Source organism: Gymnoscopelus microlampas, assembly GCF_963454915.1.
Source record: "Gymnoscopelus microlampas genome assembly, chromosome: 17".
Classification (NCBI taxonomy): Eukaryota; Metazoa; Chordata; class Actinopteri; order Myctophiformes; family Myctophidae; genus Gymnoscopelus; species Gymnoscopelus microlampas.
The window spans coordinates 31165191-31181279 of NC_139954.1; the positions used below are offsets into that span (position 1 = coordinate 31165191).

At 41.6% G+C, this 16089-nt stretch overlaps 2 protein-coding genes across 4 annotated transcripts in view; both read left to right on the forward strand.

The window, feature by feature from the left end:
- Positions 1–13371, forward strand: part of LOC311064860 (FERM, ARHGEF and pleckstrin domain-containing protein 1-like) — a 66462-nt gene extending 53091 nt beyond the window's left edge. For both annotated transcript variants that reach the window (XM_084084863.1, XM_084084864.1), the window contains exons 16-27: positions 826–959; positions 2001–2082; positions 2768–3005; positions 3381–3511; positions 3938–4006; positions 4507–4596; positions 5244–5326; positions 6235–6347; positions 7659–7822; positions 9985–10092; positions 11823–11974; positions 12075–13371. In XM_084084863.1, the coding sequence (XP_083940989.1) occupies positions 826–959; positions 2001–2082; positions 2768–3005; positions 3381–3511; positions 3938–4006; positions 4507–4596; positions 5244–5326; positions 6235–6347; positions 7659–7822; positions 9985–10092; positions 11823–11974; positions 12075–12156 (1446 nt within the window). In that variant the 3' untranslated portion in view covers positions 12157–13371. The remainder of the gene's footprint in view (positions 1–825; positions 960–2000; positions 2083–2767; positions 3006–3380; positions 3512–3937; positions 4007–4506; positions 4597–5243; positions 5327–6234; positions 6348–7658; positions 7823–9984; positions 10093–11822; positions 11975–12074) is intronic.
- A 1837-nt stretch (positions 13372–15208) lies between these two features.
- LOC311064976 (dedicator of cytokinesis protein 9) overlaps positions 15209–16089 on the forward strand; it is a 96048-nt gene continuing 95167 nt past the window's right edge. For both annotated transcript variants that reach the window (XM_084085073.1, XM_084085075.1), the window contains exon 1: positions 15209–15699. In XM_084085073.1, the coding sequence (XP_083941199.1) occupies positions 15571–15699 (129 nt within the window). In that variant the 5' untranslated portion in view covers positions 15209–15570. The remainder of the gene's footprint in view (positions 15700–16089) is intronic.

A 16089-nucleotide genomic window follows, 5' to 3' on the forward strand; every position in this document is an offset into this window, starting at 1 on the left:
ACCGCGCAACATAATTAATTCTACTCACCAAATGTCGGACAAAACGGAAGGGGAGGCAGCTTCGTACCGTTTACCGTGCGCACGACCTCATCACCACAACAGCAGGCAGCCGCTGCGGGGGTTTTTTCCTTTTTTTCCAAACTTTTTTTTTGGTCACCATTTTCTCCAGCCACCATTTCTGGTGTAACGTGCGGCAGCATGCGCTGGGTTGCCAGGTTTGTGCGGCAGCATGCGCTGGGTTGCCAGGTTTGCACAGCCAGCGCCAGAAACAAGCAACCACCTTCATGAAAAAAAAAAAAACACCGAAATGGTCCGCAATGTTCCAGGGGTGTCCCCGCGCGTCCCAACACTCCACAGGGGGTCAGTGGACCATCAGGGGGTCCGCGGACCCCCTGTGGACCCCCTGAAACATAACAAATATTATTTCTTCAAATTTTTTCCTTTTTCAAAAAAACTTTTCCACAGTTTTACTCCGCCGATTTGGCTCCCCCAATATACACACGGCCACGCTGGGCCCCGTGCGCGGCTGGGGTTGAGGGGGGCGTAGCCCCCCGAAACTCTAGTTAATAGATACATCTGCAGTTTCTCCATTGCAAATGTGTTTAAGATAAGACTGGCAAAACTCTTTGACAAAATGTTTACTTGATGCTTTACATCCAAAATTGTATTATTGCTGTAAATTCACTCTCTGCGTGTGTGCGTGTGTCTGTGTGCGTGTGTCTGTGTGCGTGTGTCTGTGTGCGTGTGCGTGTGTGTGTGTGTGTGTGTGTGTGTGTGTGTGTGTGTGTGTGTGTGTGTGTGTGTGTGTCACACGTGTGATTTCAGTCTTTTCAGGGTGCTGTGGGTAAGGACGAGGCTACTCCTGAGTCTCTGAAAAATTCCATCTTCTCCAACTTTGAGCCTCTGCACAAGTTCCACACAAGCTTCCTCAGGGAGGTGGAGCAGAGACTGGCTCAATGGTGAGAAACCAGACCGCGTGGAGCTCAGTCAATTCACCCCCTAAAACCATCACTTACAGACTTACCGCCGTAGGGCTGACAACACGGGCAGTTGGTATGCTGTTCGGATCTCTTCGGAACGATTGATCATAATTCCCGTCCCTTATTTAATGAGCATTATTGGCATACAGTCTCTGAGGGCTCGTCTGAACAACCCCCCCTTACACCCACTACCCCCCCTTAAATGACCCGAGGTGCTGGGGTCTCCATGGTAACCATCGTGCCGCATCAAGGCTTGCCTTTTCTTGCCTGTGGGCTTCTACTGTCTGATCCTCTTAATGATGTTGATGTATCACATAGATAGACACACACACACACACACACACACACACACACACACACACACACACACACACACACGTCTGCAGACTGTGACACATAAGGCCTGGCAGGCTGTCAGGAGTTAAGGATACGGCCTTTAGCTACAGACATATTTTTATTTCAATTCTTAATGTGGCTGTATCAATGTTAGACCTCTGGAATCTGAAGTGAAAGTGACTAAAGTTGAGCCTCTGGTGCTGACAAGGACCACAGTCAAATGAGTAGAGGCCCTGACATGTATCACTACATTTAGCTCCATAGCTACTTTACATATTCAAATATCTTCCTAGCTTTCTTGTTGACCAGAAGTAGAGAGCTGTTAATTAAAAGGTTATGTTTAAAATGTTTAGTTTTCTCCAGTGTTTTATTTTTTTCAGTACATTATGTGGTCCCAAATTAACTGACATTTTGCATGAAATCCACTGATGGTAGCCCATTTACACTTGCATCTGGATGAGTTACATTTTGTTCAAGGGAGACACCTGCTGGTGATGCTGGTCAATGAATTTAAAATAATTGTTTCAAACTTGATTGGAATTAATCTTGAGTAGGCCTAAACACTGATGCTTTCCTGAGCAATCAATACACTTTATGCACTGTTGTTTTCTGTAGGAGCTTACAGAGGCCAGTAGCTCTATAAAATTTCAAGCATGAGAAGTGCTGATGCATTCTCTTCTTCAGGGAAGGGCGTTCCAACGCTCACATCAAAGGAGATTATCAGCGAATTGGTGATGTCATGTTGAAGAACCTCCAAGCCCTAAAGGTAAAAAAGCTAACTCTCATTATATTTAAAGCTCACAGATGCTTCAATAGTGCAATGGAAAGGGCCATACCATATAATGTCTTTGTCATTGGTTTGATTCCGGTTCAGAGACCTATGTTGCAGTTAACATTTAAATAATCCTCTATTGTCCTACAATAAAGCAGAACATGTCCAGAAAATATTTGTGCTGTATTAGACAAGTAGTTCTCAAACTTTCTTCGTTACAATGTGTTTTAGCTAAGTACCCCACTTAACCAGCTTCAAAGCATTCTTCCTGATACTGACACATTTGTGGTGTTTTCTGTCTTCAATTATCTATTATCTGTTTTATTGTATTCAATTTTATTTCTCGTCTTTAATGTTAGAAACTCACTTAGGCCAGGTCTAAAAATGATGCAGTGAGCTAGCTGGCAACTCGTTTTTTATTGCCGGTTTGCAGTTGATTGTATCGAAAATATATGCTATAAAGATTTTTAACTGATTTCTGGGATACATTTTTCATGACCAATATCAGATCAAAACAAAACCAAAAAGCTAATGTTAAACTTTCTTAGTACCCCTAGGAGCCCCCAAAGTACCGCTAGGGGTGCTAGTACCCCATTTGACAAAACGCTGTATTAGACTAGCCGCTCAGAAAATGCATGCTGATTGCTGACCGTGTCTGTATTGATTCCGTTCACCGCAGCCCTTGACGGCAAACCTCCAGAAGCAGTCGGAGGCTCTGGTGGAACTGGAGAAGGCGTGCCGGGGGTCTCGCAGGTTGGAGGGCCTCTGCAGGGACTTTGAGCTGCAGAAGGTGTGCTACATCCCCCTCAACGTCTTCATACTGCGGCCGCTGCACCGTCTCATGCACTACAAGCAGATTCTGGAGCGCCTTTGCAAGCACTACCCACCAACTCATGTGGACTTCAGGGACTGCAGAGGTACTCACTAACTGTACTGGGTTCAGTTCCCAGCCAGACCATTTGCTGCATGTCACTCCCCTACTCTCTCTCCGTGTTTCCTGTCTGTCTAAACTGTATACAAATGAAGGCTCAAGGAAAAAACTAAACAAAAAACATGCATATGTCCAGTATAATATCATGCAACGTCACATTATTTCTAATGGCCTTTTCTCTGACTGATCTCTTCTCTTGCTAGCTGCTTTTCCACTGGCTGGTGTCCGTTATTTTTAATGGCCTTTTTTCCATCTAGTCTCTTGTATTTCTATTTTCTCCAGCTGGTCTCTTTTATTTCAATAGCCTTTCTCCAGCTGTTCTCTTTTATTTCTAATGGCCTTTTCTCTGGCTGGTCTCTAGCTGCTCTGGCAGATGTATCTGAGGTGGTGGAACAGCTCCAGGGAAGCATGATGAAGATGGAGAACTTCCAGAAGCTACTGGAGCTTAAGAAAGATTTGATTGGCATTGACAATCTGGTCATTCCTGGGCGGGTGAGTTCAAGGACCAAGCATCTGCCTTGAGAGATTAAGGGCCCTATTCCAGGTTCAAGTTGCTAAAGCCACTAATATCAGATTTAGGACTAGGCAAGGGGCGTTCCCCCGCCAAAGTTGCTATTCTGAGACACCTCCCTTACCCGCTAAACATCTGCGCTACCCGTTACATTATGCATAGGTGTGGTTTGGGCGTTACAATGATAAAAACCTTAAACGCTATTCTGTACCTGCTATACCCGTTCTCCATTATGCCGACACCGTTATTTGCGGGTGGAGGTGTAACATATAACGGGTAGGGGTTTAGCCTGCCACAGAATAGGGCCCTAACTGTCCCCAATCTTTTTTTTTTTTTTAATGAGGTTAACTTTGTCCTGTTTTATTCATGAACTTCTTTGTCTTTGTCTTCCTCTTTCTGTTATTAAGGAGTTCATCAGGTTGGGCTGTCTCAGCAAGCTGTCTGGAAAAGGCCTCCAACAACGAATGTTTTTCCTGGTAACAACTGCCTCTGAGATCAAAACAAAATCATTCAATTACTTAGCCTAATGATGTCAGTTGAAAAATATATTCAAATATAATATAATATATATATAAATATTAACTTTTCTCCTGCCTAGTCCTTTACAGCTATGGTGTCAGTACAAATATAATTGAATTAAACAAGGCAATCATCATTCGCAAACCTCAGGGTTATAAACGATTGGAAATGTATGCCATTAGCTATGTATTACCTTGTTTTTGTACTGAGCCATCTTGCATTGTTCTTGAGGTCTGTGCTACGTCATGTCTGCTGTCTGATGTAATACATGAAATTCATGGAAACAGTCATTACATTCTTATATCTTATTTGATCAGTTTCAATAGGCTGACAAATCATCAGTACAGCTTTTTATACTTTAATTAATTATTTTAAGATGGATGAAGGGTAAGTGAATTTAGACTACTACTTAGAATTTCTCTTTTTTTCTTCTCTCCCTCTTGTTCTCCGTTAACAGTTCAATGACGTCATTTTGTACACAAGTCGGGGGATGACGGCCACCAATCAGTTCAAAGTGCACGGGCAGCTGCCACTCCACGGCATGACAGTAAGTGTTGCCCTGCACCGTCACCCGTGTAGAAGTACATACCACTGTCACCAGCTTGTCATAACTTCGCTTTACTGCATAACTCGGTCTAGACTTGGGCGATGTGACTTGAAAAATGTATAGGTGATCCAAACATTGATATTCTATGCATGTCTACATTGAATTCATCCTTGTACCTCAATGTTTTTCCTTTTATTGAATTAAATCAGACTTCAGAGTAACACAGGTTAAAGGAGAAGTAACAGAGAGATGCAACATTGAAAGACAAAATATATATATATATTTTTTTTAAATCTTTTGTATCGTTCATTAACCACTTATACCCTACACACTTTGCTGTATATCAAATAGCGAAAATAACAGATCTGCTATTTCCGTTGAATGTTCGCCTATCTTTGACAAATGTTCTTCTATTTTGACATGCCCAGAATAGGGATGTGAGGGTTCATGTGGTTGAGTTATCTTTGTCGTGTTCGAGAGATGGATATATTGTCCAGCCCTACATCTATCTCTCTCTTGTCTCCTGACTCTCTCTTTTTAACCTCCCTCCCTCTCTGTCTATTTCAGTCCTTGTCCTGTCCTAGATACTCATTCTCTGTAATTCTCTCATGCATTTTCTGTATTTTATTTTCTTCTTTTTTTACCAGATCAGAGAGAGTGAGGATGAGTGGGGTGTGCCTCACGCATTCACCCTGGTTGGACAGCGGCAGTCAGTCGTTGTAGCGGCAAGGTGAGAACAGTGGTGGATAACAGATAAGATTATCTGGACCCGAGATCTGTATCCATTTCTTTGGTGAAAACGTTCTATAAGCAGAGAAATGTGTGACTTGTTGCATCAACAAGAATGTCTAAATGAAAATACGAAGGCACATTCATTATTTACGCTGCTTGTTTGCTTGTGAAAATAACCACATCAAATTTTCATTTGAGTTGGCCAATGAGAAGAAAACATTGGTATTTTTCATTGTTTTGGCAGTTACTTGAATGGGCAGGTAAGCAGGGGTGGGCTGCCGGTGGAGCCTACTGGAGTGCAGCTCCACTAGCTTTGAAGCTGCACGCACGCCCGCACATGCACCATTTGCAGTTTCCGCACCTCGCTTAAAAAACCTGCCGATCGACGCTGAGTGTCACAGCTTGAATGAACAGGAATGACCGACCTGGTTGGCAGCATATCAATGGTCCATTGTGTGAGCTTCTAAGTAGAATTCTGTAGCTGTCAGATGTTCTGTCTGAAGCAGTCAAAAGAGTTGGATAACAGTGGCTGATGGATTCATGAACTAATTAAATTACAGAGGTGACTGCAAGGTAATGCATAATTATGACAACACTGACGTTTCCCCATTATGCAAGTAAATAGAATAAAAATGGATATACAGTATGTTGTGGGTTAATAAATAGGCCTACATATTAAAGAGGTTAATTCACTCGGCGATCGCTCATATGCGTGTGCACGTGTGTGCGATGTTGCGCTCCACTAGCTAAAAAATCCACTGCACATCCCTGCAGGTAAGGGTACAGTGTCCTGCTAAAGGACTAATGATCTTTGCTGGACACACATCGACAGTTGTGAGGTCACATGATGTATTGTACAGTATCTTTGTCCACTCTGAGCCCCTGTATCCATATGTGTGTCTTTAGTTCTCTGTCCGAGATGGAAAAGTGGATGGAAGACATTAAAATGGCAATAGACATGGCAGAGAGCAGCAACGGCCCTACGTCTGACCTGCTGGCCAGCAGTCTGATTGAAAGCAGTAAGTTGGTACATACTGTACATGCACATTAACGACCCGGCTGGTTACCATGCACGCAACATTATTGTCGCGTTATTCAGTTTGTTTGAACGAAAATAGCAGATCTACAAGCTCGCAACCCGTCACAAGCTTGTAGATCTGTTAATTTTGATGCACGACACTGGCACAGGATATATTTTCTCTCACATAACCAAGACTAAATGGATATTACAGTCAAAGCATTCACATTCTGGGAATACCCCTATAATCACCAGTTAAATTACAGCCTAAGCTCTGTACGCACATTCAAAATGGACTTATCCAGTCATCAGTATGAATATAACTGTTATAAATAGTGATATAAATACAGTATGTCATTGCTGGAGGCAGAAACCTTGTTTCTCCATATTTCATCTTTGTATGTCTTTAATAAATACATGCGACTTGTGGATCTACTATTTTTTTTTTTACAATTCTCTCCTTTAATGGCATGCCCAAAAGAGGGACAACAGGTTGAAAGTGATTAAGTCCGTCTGTGCTTAGTTCAATGAAAAGCATTAGCAGGAGCTTGTGACTAAATAACTACATTGGATCTACTAGAACTCAGGTTATTTTTTTCCATTTCCTGAAAAGTAAATGTTTTGAACAGGGGTCATCAACATGTCCGTACTCTGACAAATGTGTCTGTGGCAAGACTTGTCCTCGTCTGTAGCAACATTTTTATTTCGTTTTTCCATAACATAATAATGTTCTTATTTTGATCATAAGACCCAATTACTGAGTGCCAGTCTCCAGGTTTTCTTCAGAATATGTATGACACTGATTTACTATGACACAATGGCACATTAGGAGTCCACTGGTACAGTGGTTATCAAACTTCTTTTTTTATTTTCAAGGATCCCCCATAACTCTGAGAGTGTACAAATGGAACCAAATGGGTTGGGTCCATGTGTACATTCTCAGAGTTACAGACCTGTACGTTTCCAATTGGTTCCATTAGTATAGACGGAGGAAGTTACAGACGGAGGAAGGTCCCTCGACCCACTTTGAGAAAGCCTGCACCAACACATTTAAGGCTAGCTCTTTATGTGTTTCCAGTAATATTATTGTCAGCTCATTGTGTATGTCCATGGCAAAAATAGAATTTTTACAAGAATGTCCGCCACAAGCCAGCCTGGTGATGACCCCTGGTTTGGAACATACAAGGTTTCCACCCGACAGCGACGACAGTTGGAAATGTGTCTTTGTGTGTGTGTGTGTGTTTTTTTTTGTCTTTGCTCCCACATCGTCCCAAGTCATTTTCTAGTAGTAACAGCCTCATGACTTTCCCAGAATGCCCAGAGGACTCCTCGGTGGAGGCGGAGTCCGAGGACGACATGACGGCGTCACACACCTCCCTGGAGAGGCCCGCCCCACACCGTGGTAACACCACGGTGCATGTGTGCTGGCACAGGAACACCAGTGTGTCCATGGTGGACTTTAGCATAGCTGTGGAGGTACCGGCAAAAAAAAACTCAGCCTTAACCTCAGAACCTGCCCCTTTCTCCCTTCCTACTCTGTTCACTCTCTTTGTCTCTGTAATCTTGAGTCTGTGCCGTATCTCCTCTCTTGGTTTAGCGTGGTGTGCTGTAACCTGTCTGGTGGGAACAGCATCCTTCAGTGCTGTGTCCTCCCACACTGTCTGAGCTGCACTGATCTCATCGCTTGATGTGTATCACTTACTCTGTTAGTTTTCCATTTGTTTTCAAAGCTTAAAACATAAAAGAGAAAGATCTTTTTTTTTAAACACAAAGAAGTTAATGAATAAAACAGGACAAAGTTAACCTCATTAAAAAATAAAAATAAAAGATTGGGGACAATCTCTTAAGGCAGATGCTCGGTCCTTGAACTCACCCACCCTGACTAGTGTAACAGTATATGTTTAATAGGCTCCTGCAGACTCATAAAACATCTATATTTCCGATTCTGTGTGATACTAAACTTGCCATTTGATACAGATACGAACTGCTTGGTCTTGTGCATTATGAATATGTATTTAAATCATAATGCAGTCTTCGCTTATGGGCACGGTGAGAGTTGCTGTTCCCACCAACGTACTTCTTTTCTTTGGGGGGGGGAGGGAATGGTAACTGGCGTGACATTGTTCTCTAAACCTCAACTGTCTTTCCTCTGTGGTTCTTGTCCTCCTTTTCCCTCTGACTGTCTGTATTTATAAATAGTATGTAGATGTGTGCTAGATGTCATCATCTCATAATATCAGAACCGATCGCGCTTGGGATGTAGCATGGCTACAGCCCAGCCAGTGGCCATATTCATACGGTGGCCATTTTGTGCTTATGTCTTATTCGTGGTGTCATACTCGGGATGGGGCTTCCCATCCCCCCACGAATATTATGTAAGACAGTGGTTTTCAACCCTTTTCGTGTCAAGGACGCCGTAAATTGACACTTAGTAGCCCGCGGACCCCCATTTGAAAAGATATGCTAAGGACCCTCATAAGAGAAAATGTTTTAAATTAACAGTTCAGAGTTCACTCTCTGAGTTACAGACCCATAATACCCTTATAATAAGGGTCCATTTGGTTCCTAAATATCTATCATTTAGCTGGGGACCCCCTGGAACCCCCTCAAGGACCACTGGTGGTCCGTGGACCACTGGTTGAGAACCACTGATGTAAGAGATAAAAATGACTGCCATATGGATATGGTTCAGATCTAGTTCTGCTCTCGTGGTAACCACGTCCTCTTCACAGCCTTGCCTGGACACACCGTCGGCCCCTGTGTTGTCCCTTACACTGCATGCACGTGTGTGACACCTACTCAGCTTCTGTTTCTGTCCCTCCTTCCCTGTCTTTCTTTTCTTCTTTCCTCCCTGTCTCCTCTATCCCCCCCTGTGCGTCTGTGCATCATCCATGGTAGAGGACCCTAGCCCGGTCAATGAGAGTGTGGCCCCTGTGGTGGGGCCCGCCACTGGCCAGGGACCTGTGCCTCTGGCTCTTATCTGCTGGTACCGAGTTCAGAGCCTCTCCTTTAGTGAATCCTGCACGAGTCTAGAGGTAAAGGAGCCAGGGGCAGACAGGAGGAGGGCCGCTCTGCACACTGTAGTTCTTGATAATGCACTTTATTTGTATGGCTCTTCAGTATTCGTTTTTTGTTTAGTTTTTTAAACGAGTTATAAAGTGCTTCATAGACAGAATTTATACTTTCAATTCAGTTACTCCTGAGCCTCATTTTATATAGATCAGTGATGTTGCATTGATTGGTTTTATAATATATTATATCACGTTACTTTTGACTTGCAGCATCAGGGCAAAATAGGTAGTACAGTAGGTAGTATAACAGTTGACAGCTGATACGTTGTCAATAGCAGTTATCAAGTACATGAGAAATATTCTCAGTTCAGTTACACAGTAAAACTGAGTAACTGAACTGACACAATCTGAAAACAGCATTTTCAGATTGTCACACAGCGTAGCAGGTGTATCAAAGTAGATTTACTGGGCCTTTGATAATTATAGAAACGATTTTTGGGGCCTGGTTCCTCTTGTATTTGCATGTTTTCATTAGGTCAAAAATGCATATATCCAAGCCAGTCATGTTATACAGAATGTCCCATTAGTTGTAGCTTGTCATTGATTTATTTTTTTCACCCTCTGTAGAATCAGCTGTCAGGAAACTTATTGAGGAAGTTCAAAAACAGCAACGGTTGGCAGAAGCTCTGGGTGGTCTTCACGAACTTCAGCTTGTTTTTCTACAAGACATACCAGGTGAGGACACCTGCTCCCATATTTAGTCTCCTTTCCACTATTTACCCTCCTCTGCCCAAGAACATCACAGCTCAATGTAGAATGTCAAATCTGCCTGCCATGTTAGAGGTTTTTGCACTTTCCCATGTGACTTTCTTAATTGGCTGTTGGCAATCTCACTCAATCACACTCAATAGCTGTTTTACACAGAAACAATAGAGGTGGGATACCACTAATGCAAAAATAGTTTTAATGCCTTCAAACAGCTATTTTACAACTCTTTGTTTAGGCAAATGAACAAACAATTTGGCTTAAAGGCTTACAGACTAGATTAAATCAGAAAAGATAAGCTAAACATTTATTGACCCCCTTAGGGAACTTCTGGTGTGGTAGCAGCAACTGCAGTAAGTGTGAAACACAGGATAGGAGTAGAGAGATAAGAATAAGATAAAACTAGAAAAAGTGCTCCTCAGAGCACAGGTCTCCGCCAGGACAGGTAGGTCCTTGTGGGCCAGCAATGTTAGGAATTGGCCAATCAGGATGGAATATGAAATATCGGACAGATCCGTCTTGATCACATAACGATGTGAAAAATGCAGGGCAGAGGTTTTTCCTTGGCCTCTAGTAGGGAGTGTGCCTGCAAGGTTTCATGCTGCATGATCGGTCCAGTTATAGGTAAAAATGTGAATCGGCCTGTTATAGCGCCTCCATGAGGCTGATTTAAAATATTTAGCGTGGCATTTCTTTCTTGGCCTAGTGGGAATGTGCGTGCAAAGTTTCACTGCAATTGCACGCTGCATTCATGATTAGAGGCCACTCCTGCAATCAGGATGGAATATGAAAAATCTGACAGATCCATCTTGATCACAGAGATACTGTGTACCGATTTGCGTGATGTTTGGACAAAATCTGTAGGAGTAATATAAAAAAATGTGAGTTTGCAAAAATCGGCCTCCTGGTGGCGCTATAACAGGCCGATGTCAAAAAGGTTCTGCACTGGCATCCAGGGAGTGTGTGTGCACAGTCTCAGAGTTTCACGCAGCTGATGTCTGCTCAAATGGTAATGATGAGCGCACAGGGAGAGCTGTTAGGGGTTAAGTATCTTGCTCAGTGACACTTCGACACATATACTGGCATCTCTACCCACTCAGTTATGTGAATGTACTTGAATGTACATTTATCGCCATTGAATATAATGTATATGACTATCAACAGTGAATATGAAAGTGATATGCAGTTTCAGCCCACTTTCAACAGTGGGTATCTGAATAATATAGTCCATCAACAATGAATGAATGAGTGAATATACGTGAATCTCAGCCGTTATCCTTAACAGGCAGCATCCGTCATGGTTCATTAGTGTACATCCTACTACTGCTTGTGCAAATGTGTCAGTCAAGTAGGAGTCAATCTCAAAGTACGGTTCCGTGCTCCAGATAGCTCCCATTGGAAGGAATTTATTATGGCACCAATAGTGACGTTTTCAGCAAAGCAACCTCTTCAGAAGATATATGTAGACATCTGAGCTCTGAGGAAGAGCTATGTTTTACTCGTCACTACTGCTGCCGAAATAAATTCCTTCCAGTGGGAGCTATCTGGCATGTCGATCTTTTTCTAATTTGCCACGGTACTTTTTGGTCCATGACCACTGATGTGTGTGTCGTTTTTATTGATATTTGCAGATGAAATCGAGCACTGGAGTACCATAGCCTAGCCATGTCTGAAACCATTGATCTGTTTTGTCTTGTCAGGATGATTATCCACTTGCCAGTCTTCCGCTACTGGGATATTCAGTCACAGTGCCCTCAGATTCAGAGAACATCCACAAGGACTATGTCTTCAAACTGCATTTCAAGTCCCACGTCTACTATTTCCGATCTGAGAGTGAATACACATTTGAAAGGTATGGTATAGATCCATCCAGATGCACATATTTTCAAAAGAAAAAAGGGATGTTTTGGGTCGAGCATGTCGGAGGTAACTGACCACGTCTCTCCCGCTAGGTGGATGGAGGTCATTCGCAGTGCCACGGTCTCCTCCAGTCGTACCCGCATCTTGAACCGGAAAGAGTCCCATCCTCACTGAGTCGTCTCCATACACCCCCACCCACCCGTCCCAAAACATACTGTCCCAGGGATGTGGCTTATTTTGGGGGAGGGGACCGCCCGCCTCAGATGGGTGGCTTCTTCTTCCCCTTTGAGCTTGGAACTCCGTTGCCACTCACATCTGTTTCCGGACTGTCGGTTTTTTCTTTTCTACACATATCTAGGACATTTGTACACTGAGCAGTGTCCATGCACTTTTGGTGCTTTTTAATGCTTTAATGGTGACATGTCCGCTGGTTTAGACTGCATCAGAGACTGCATTTTTTGGCATTTTTATTCAACTCTGAAACCTCTTTTTTAGGATGTCATTTTATACTGTTTTCTAACGGTCTGAACCACTTCCTATCTTTCTTATTTTACATTTTATCATTGGTTGTTTTTACAGCAGAAAACACGTTGGTATAGATAATTCAAACATTTTTTCTTAGATGGTTAAACTATCACTACATTATCACAAGTTTTTTGTCTATGCGTTCATTTTATGGAAAATGGCTGCTTTTAAATATCCTTATATCTGCAGTGCCAAACTGATTTTTATCAATGTCCTGGACTTTCTAATGCTATTTTATTACAATGGTGATAAAGAGGGTCTTCTAATTATGAGAAACTTCATGTAAAACAGGTCACCCTTAAAAGGTAGAAGTTTTGTTCACATTGGCCCAATGCAGTGTTCTCATAAAAAAAAGTGTTGTAAAATCAAGATATGAAACTATTTTGTTGTATTACAGTATCAACATAACTCTAGGATTGATCACAAAGTGACCAGGATAGCTAACGTACCATCACCACTAATAACATTCTAAGTGAATATTCCTATTTGCTGATCTTTGTTGTATTAGAGTTTTTTCTCTCTTTTTTTTCTTTTCTTTCTTTTGTATGAAGTCTGAAGTTGAAATCCACTTTCAGCTGTATGAGAAAATGTGAGAGATGTTCATAATCTGTGTATTATGAAGGAAACTGTAATGGAAAGCTTTAAAGATTATGTGTGAAACAAAATGTAAACTTTCAGTTCCAAGCGCCATTGGACTAGGCTGCCTCCCTTATATAAGAGATCTTTTATGGGTCCAAACTGAATGGAAATATGCATATGACAGGGTTTTGCAGTGTAGCATTTGAGAAGGAAAATCCTCAGTTCTCCTTTGAATTGCTGTTTTTTCCAGACAACAGAGAGCTCTTTGGAAATGAAAGCAATAAAAACCTCATTTTAACTTACTTGTTGTTGATTTCATTGTACTACAATTGTTGTTGCACAAGATGTTGACTCGCCAGTATCACCTTGGTGTATATATGGTCCTATGGAAAGGACTGGTTACTGGTTACTATTTGTGATTACATCCTACTATACAAATGAAAACAGCTCAGATGCTCAAATGAAGTACAATCATGGTAAATTTTTGTCAACATTATTTTTTTATGAAATCAATGATCTATCGTTATCTACCATGCTACCCCATTTGTATCCTTATCTAAATATCTAAATATCCACTATGGAATAAAGTCAAACTTTAAAATAGAATATTCCTTTAATACATTTAAACTTTCCATTCTAGAATGTTCTTTCATTGGACTACTAGACTGGCTCTGAAGAGAACTCTGTGGGTCTAATGAAATCAAATATACTCAGGTAATAAACATGGATTTTGGAATGCAAGTTAATACAGAAGAAGATTTTTCCACCTTTGTTGTTTGGGATTATAAATTATTTTCCCAAAGCAGGCAGGATCTCAGTAGAAATACAACCAAGAAAATCCCTATTTGAACTGTACATAGTGTTTCACAACAGTACCAGAGGTGAGCCGGCTGTGACCTATAGATGGCATCATAGCTCAAGGAATTGTTGCTGTCAATAGACTACAACTTTGAGGTGTATATTAACTAGGTTTGGAATAACTATTGAATAAGTCGTGTTACTTAATACTGGCATGGTTCCACCTATTGTTTTGTTTAAAACATGTATATCATACAAAATAAATCAAGATACAACAAATACATTATTTTATGTCACTTTTACAATTTACAGTATTTTGGCTTTTGGCCTAACAAATAGGGGCTGTTGTATAGGCTACTCTGTAAACACGTAATGGTTCTCTTCAGTGTTTCTGCTTGTCACCTTTTTTTTTTTACTTAATACTCAATACTCATTACTCAATGAAGTACTGAAGTAATACTACAATGAAGAAATACTCTGTTACAAGTCTGGTATTCAGAATTTACTTGAGTAAAAGTACAAAAGTACTGGCATCAAAATGTACTTAAAGTACCAAAAGTAAAAGTACTGGAAATCTTCCATTTCATATTTTCAAAATGTATAAAATCATTTGAAAATAGGCCTACGTTATATTTTCTGAAGTTTAATGTATGTAACGATGGAGTAGAAGTAAAAAATATTAAAACTTGGAAATACTGCAGGTTAGTAAAAATACCAAAAAATTGTACATAGGTGCAGTACTTGAGTACATGTACTTAGTTACTTTCCACCACTGCTGTTTGTAAATATTGATCCATTCATTCATGACGGCTTTCCAAAGTCCATAGCTATCCTAAAGGAAAACCTGGGGTGGGCGGGGCCTCTGACCGGTGAGGGGCGGGGCCGCAGAGTGAGTGACTCGTGTGAGCGCCTCCTGTCCAGGGTTGCCATGTCCGCTTTATATCATTTTCTGTAAAGTTGCTTGAAAATATTGTTAGTTGCGGGTTGCAGTTTTCTGGGTCTTGTTTCTGAAGTTGCTTATTTTTTTTTGGGCTTGCATCCTAATGTTGTTTAAACCAGAGGTTCTCAAACATTTTCATGCAGAGGAGTCGACCCCCAAATTAATATGTGTATCCGTAGAAATAGAATAGATTACGACTTATGTAGATATATAGCAGATCTACAAGCTCGACGCGTTGTGAGCTTATAGATATGCTATTTTCAAAAAGTTTAAAGGGCTCGTGTAGCATAGTCGCTTCTTTTGGACTTGTTTTCATAGACCTGGTTGCTTGTTTCTCTCGTGAAACCTGGCAACAGCGCTCCTGTATCTGGACGGTGCGCGCAGGGCGAGGAATGAAGCGAGGAGGGAGAGACCGCGATAATGAGACGGTGACAGCTTGACAAGAGAATAGTTATTATTATTATGATAACAACACATCCGAGAGGCAAAAACAAGTACTGTAGCAGCAGCTCCGGAATAATGCAACGTATATTTACCTTTTTAAGGTGAACATTATGAGTTGGACACCTCAGACTGATCATTCAACCACAACAACACCGCAACATGCTTCAACTTCAAACTCATGGTCCGTGCTGCTGCTAGCGGGATCAACCGATCGATCCGGCGGATCCGGCCGATTCACTTTCGCTCTGCGTTTCTGTTACAATAAGTTGATCGGCTCTCAGAATTAGGACTGATCGGTGGTGATGATGGCTAATAATCACCTCCAGCAACAGCCGGAGACCAGGAGGTTTACTCGGGGTCTCGGTAGACCTGGCACCGCGGCTGAACTCAGGCAGAGTGTCTCTGAGGTGGTCAGGACCTCGGTGCTGGTGGTGAGTACATTTAACTTTTAAATCCCCTCCCTCGCATTCCTCCCTGGCTGCTACACACGTTCACATGTACACCTGTGTGTGTCCACCAGGCAGTGTTGGACAAAGACAAGTACTCACATTTCTTACTTAAGTAAAAGTATCAATACTACAACGTAGAAAAAGTCCCGAATTCAAAATTTACTTGAGTGAAGGTACAAAAGTATTGGCATCAAAATGTACTTAAAGTGCCAAAAGTAGAAAGTACTCATTATGCAGAATGTCCCATTTCACAAGTTTTCAAATGTATCAAATCTATACAAATACATATTATTAAAAAATAGCAGATCTACAAGCTCGGCTATTTTCAAATGGCCGAAATGTATATAGGGCTGAAGTGAAGTGGTTAATGTA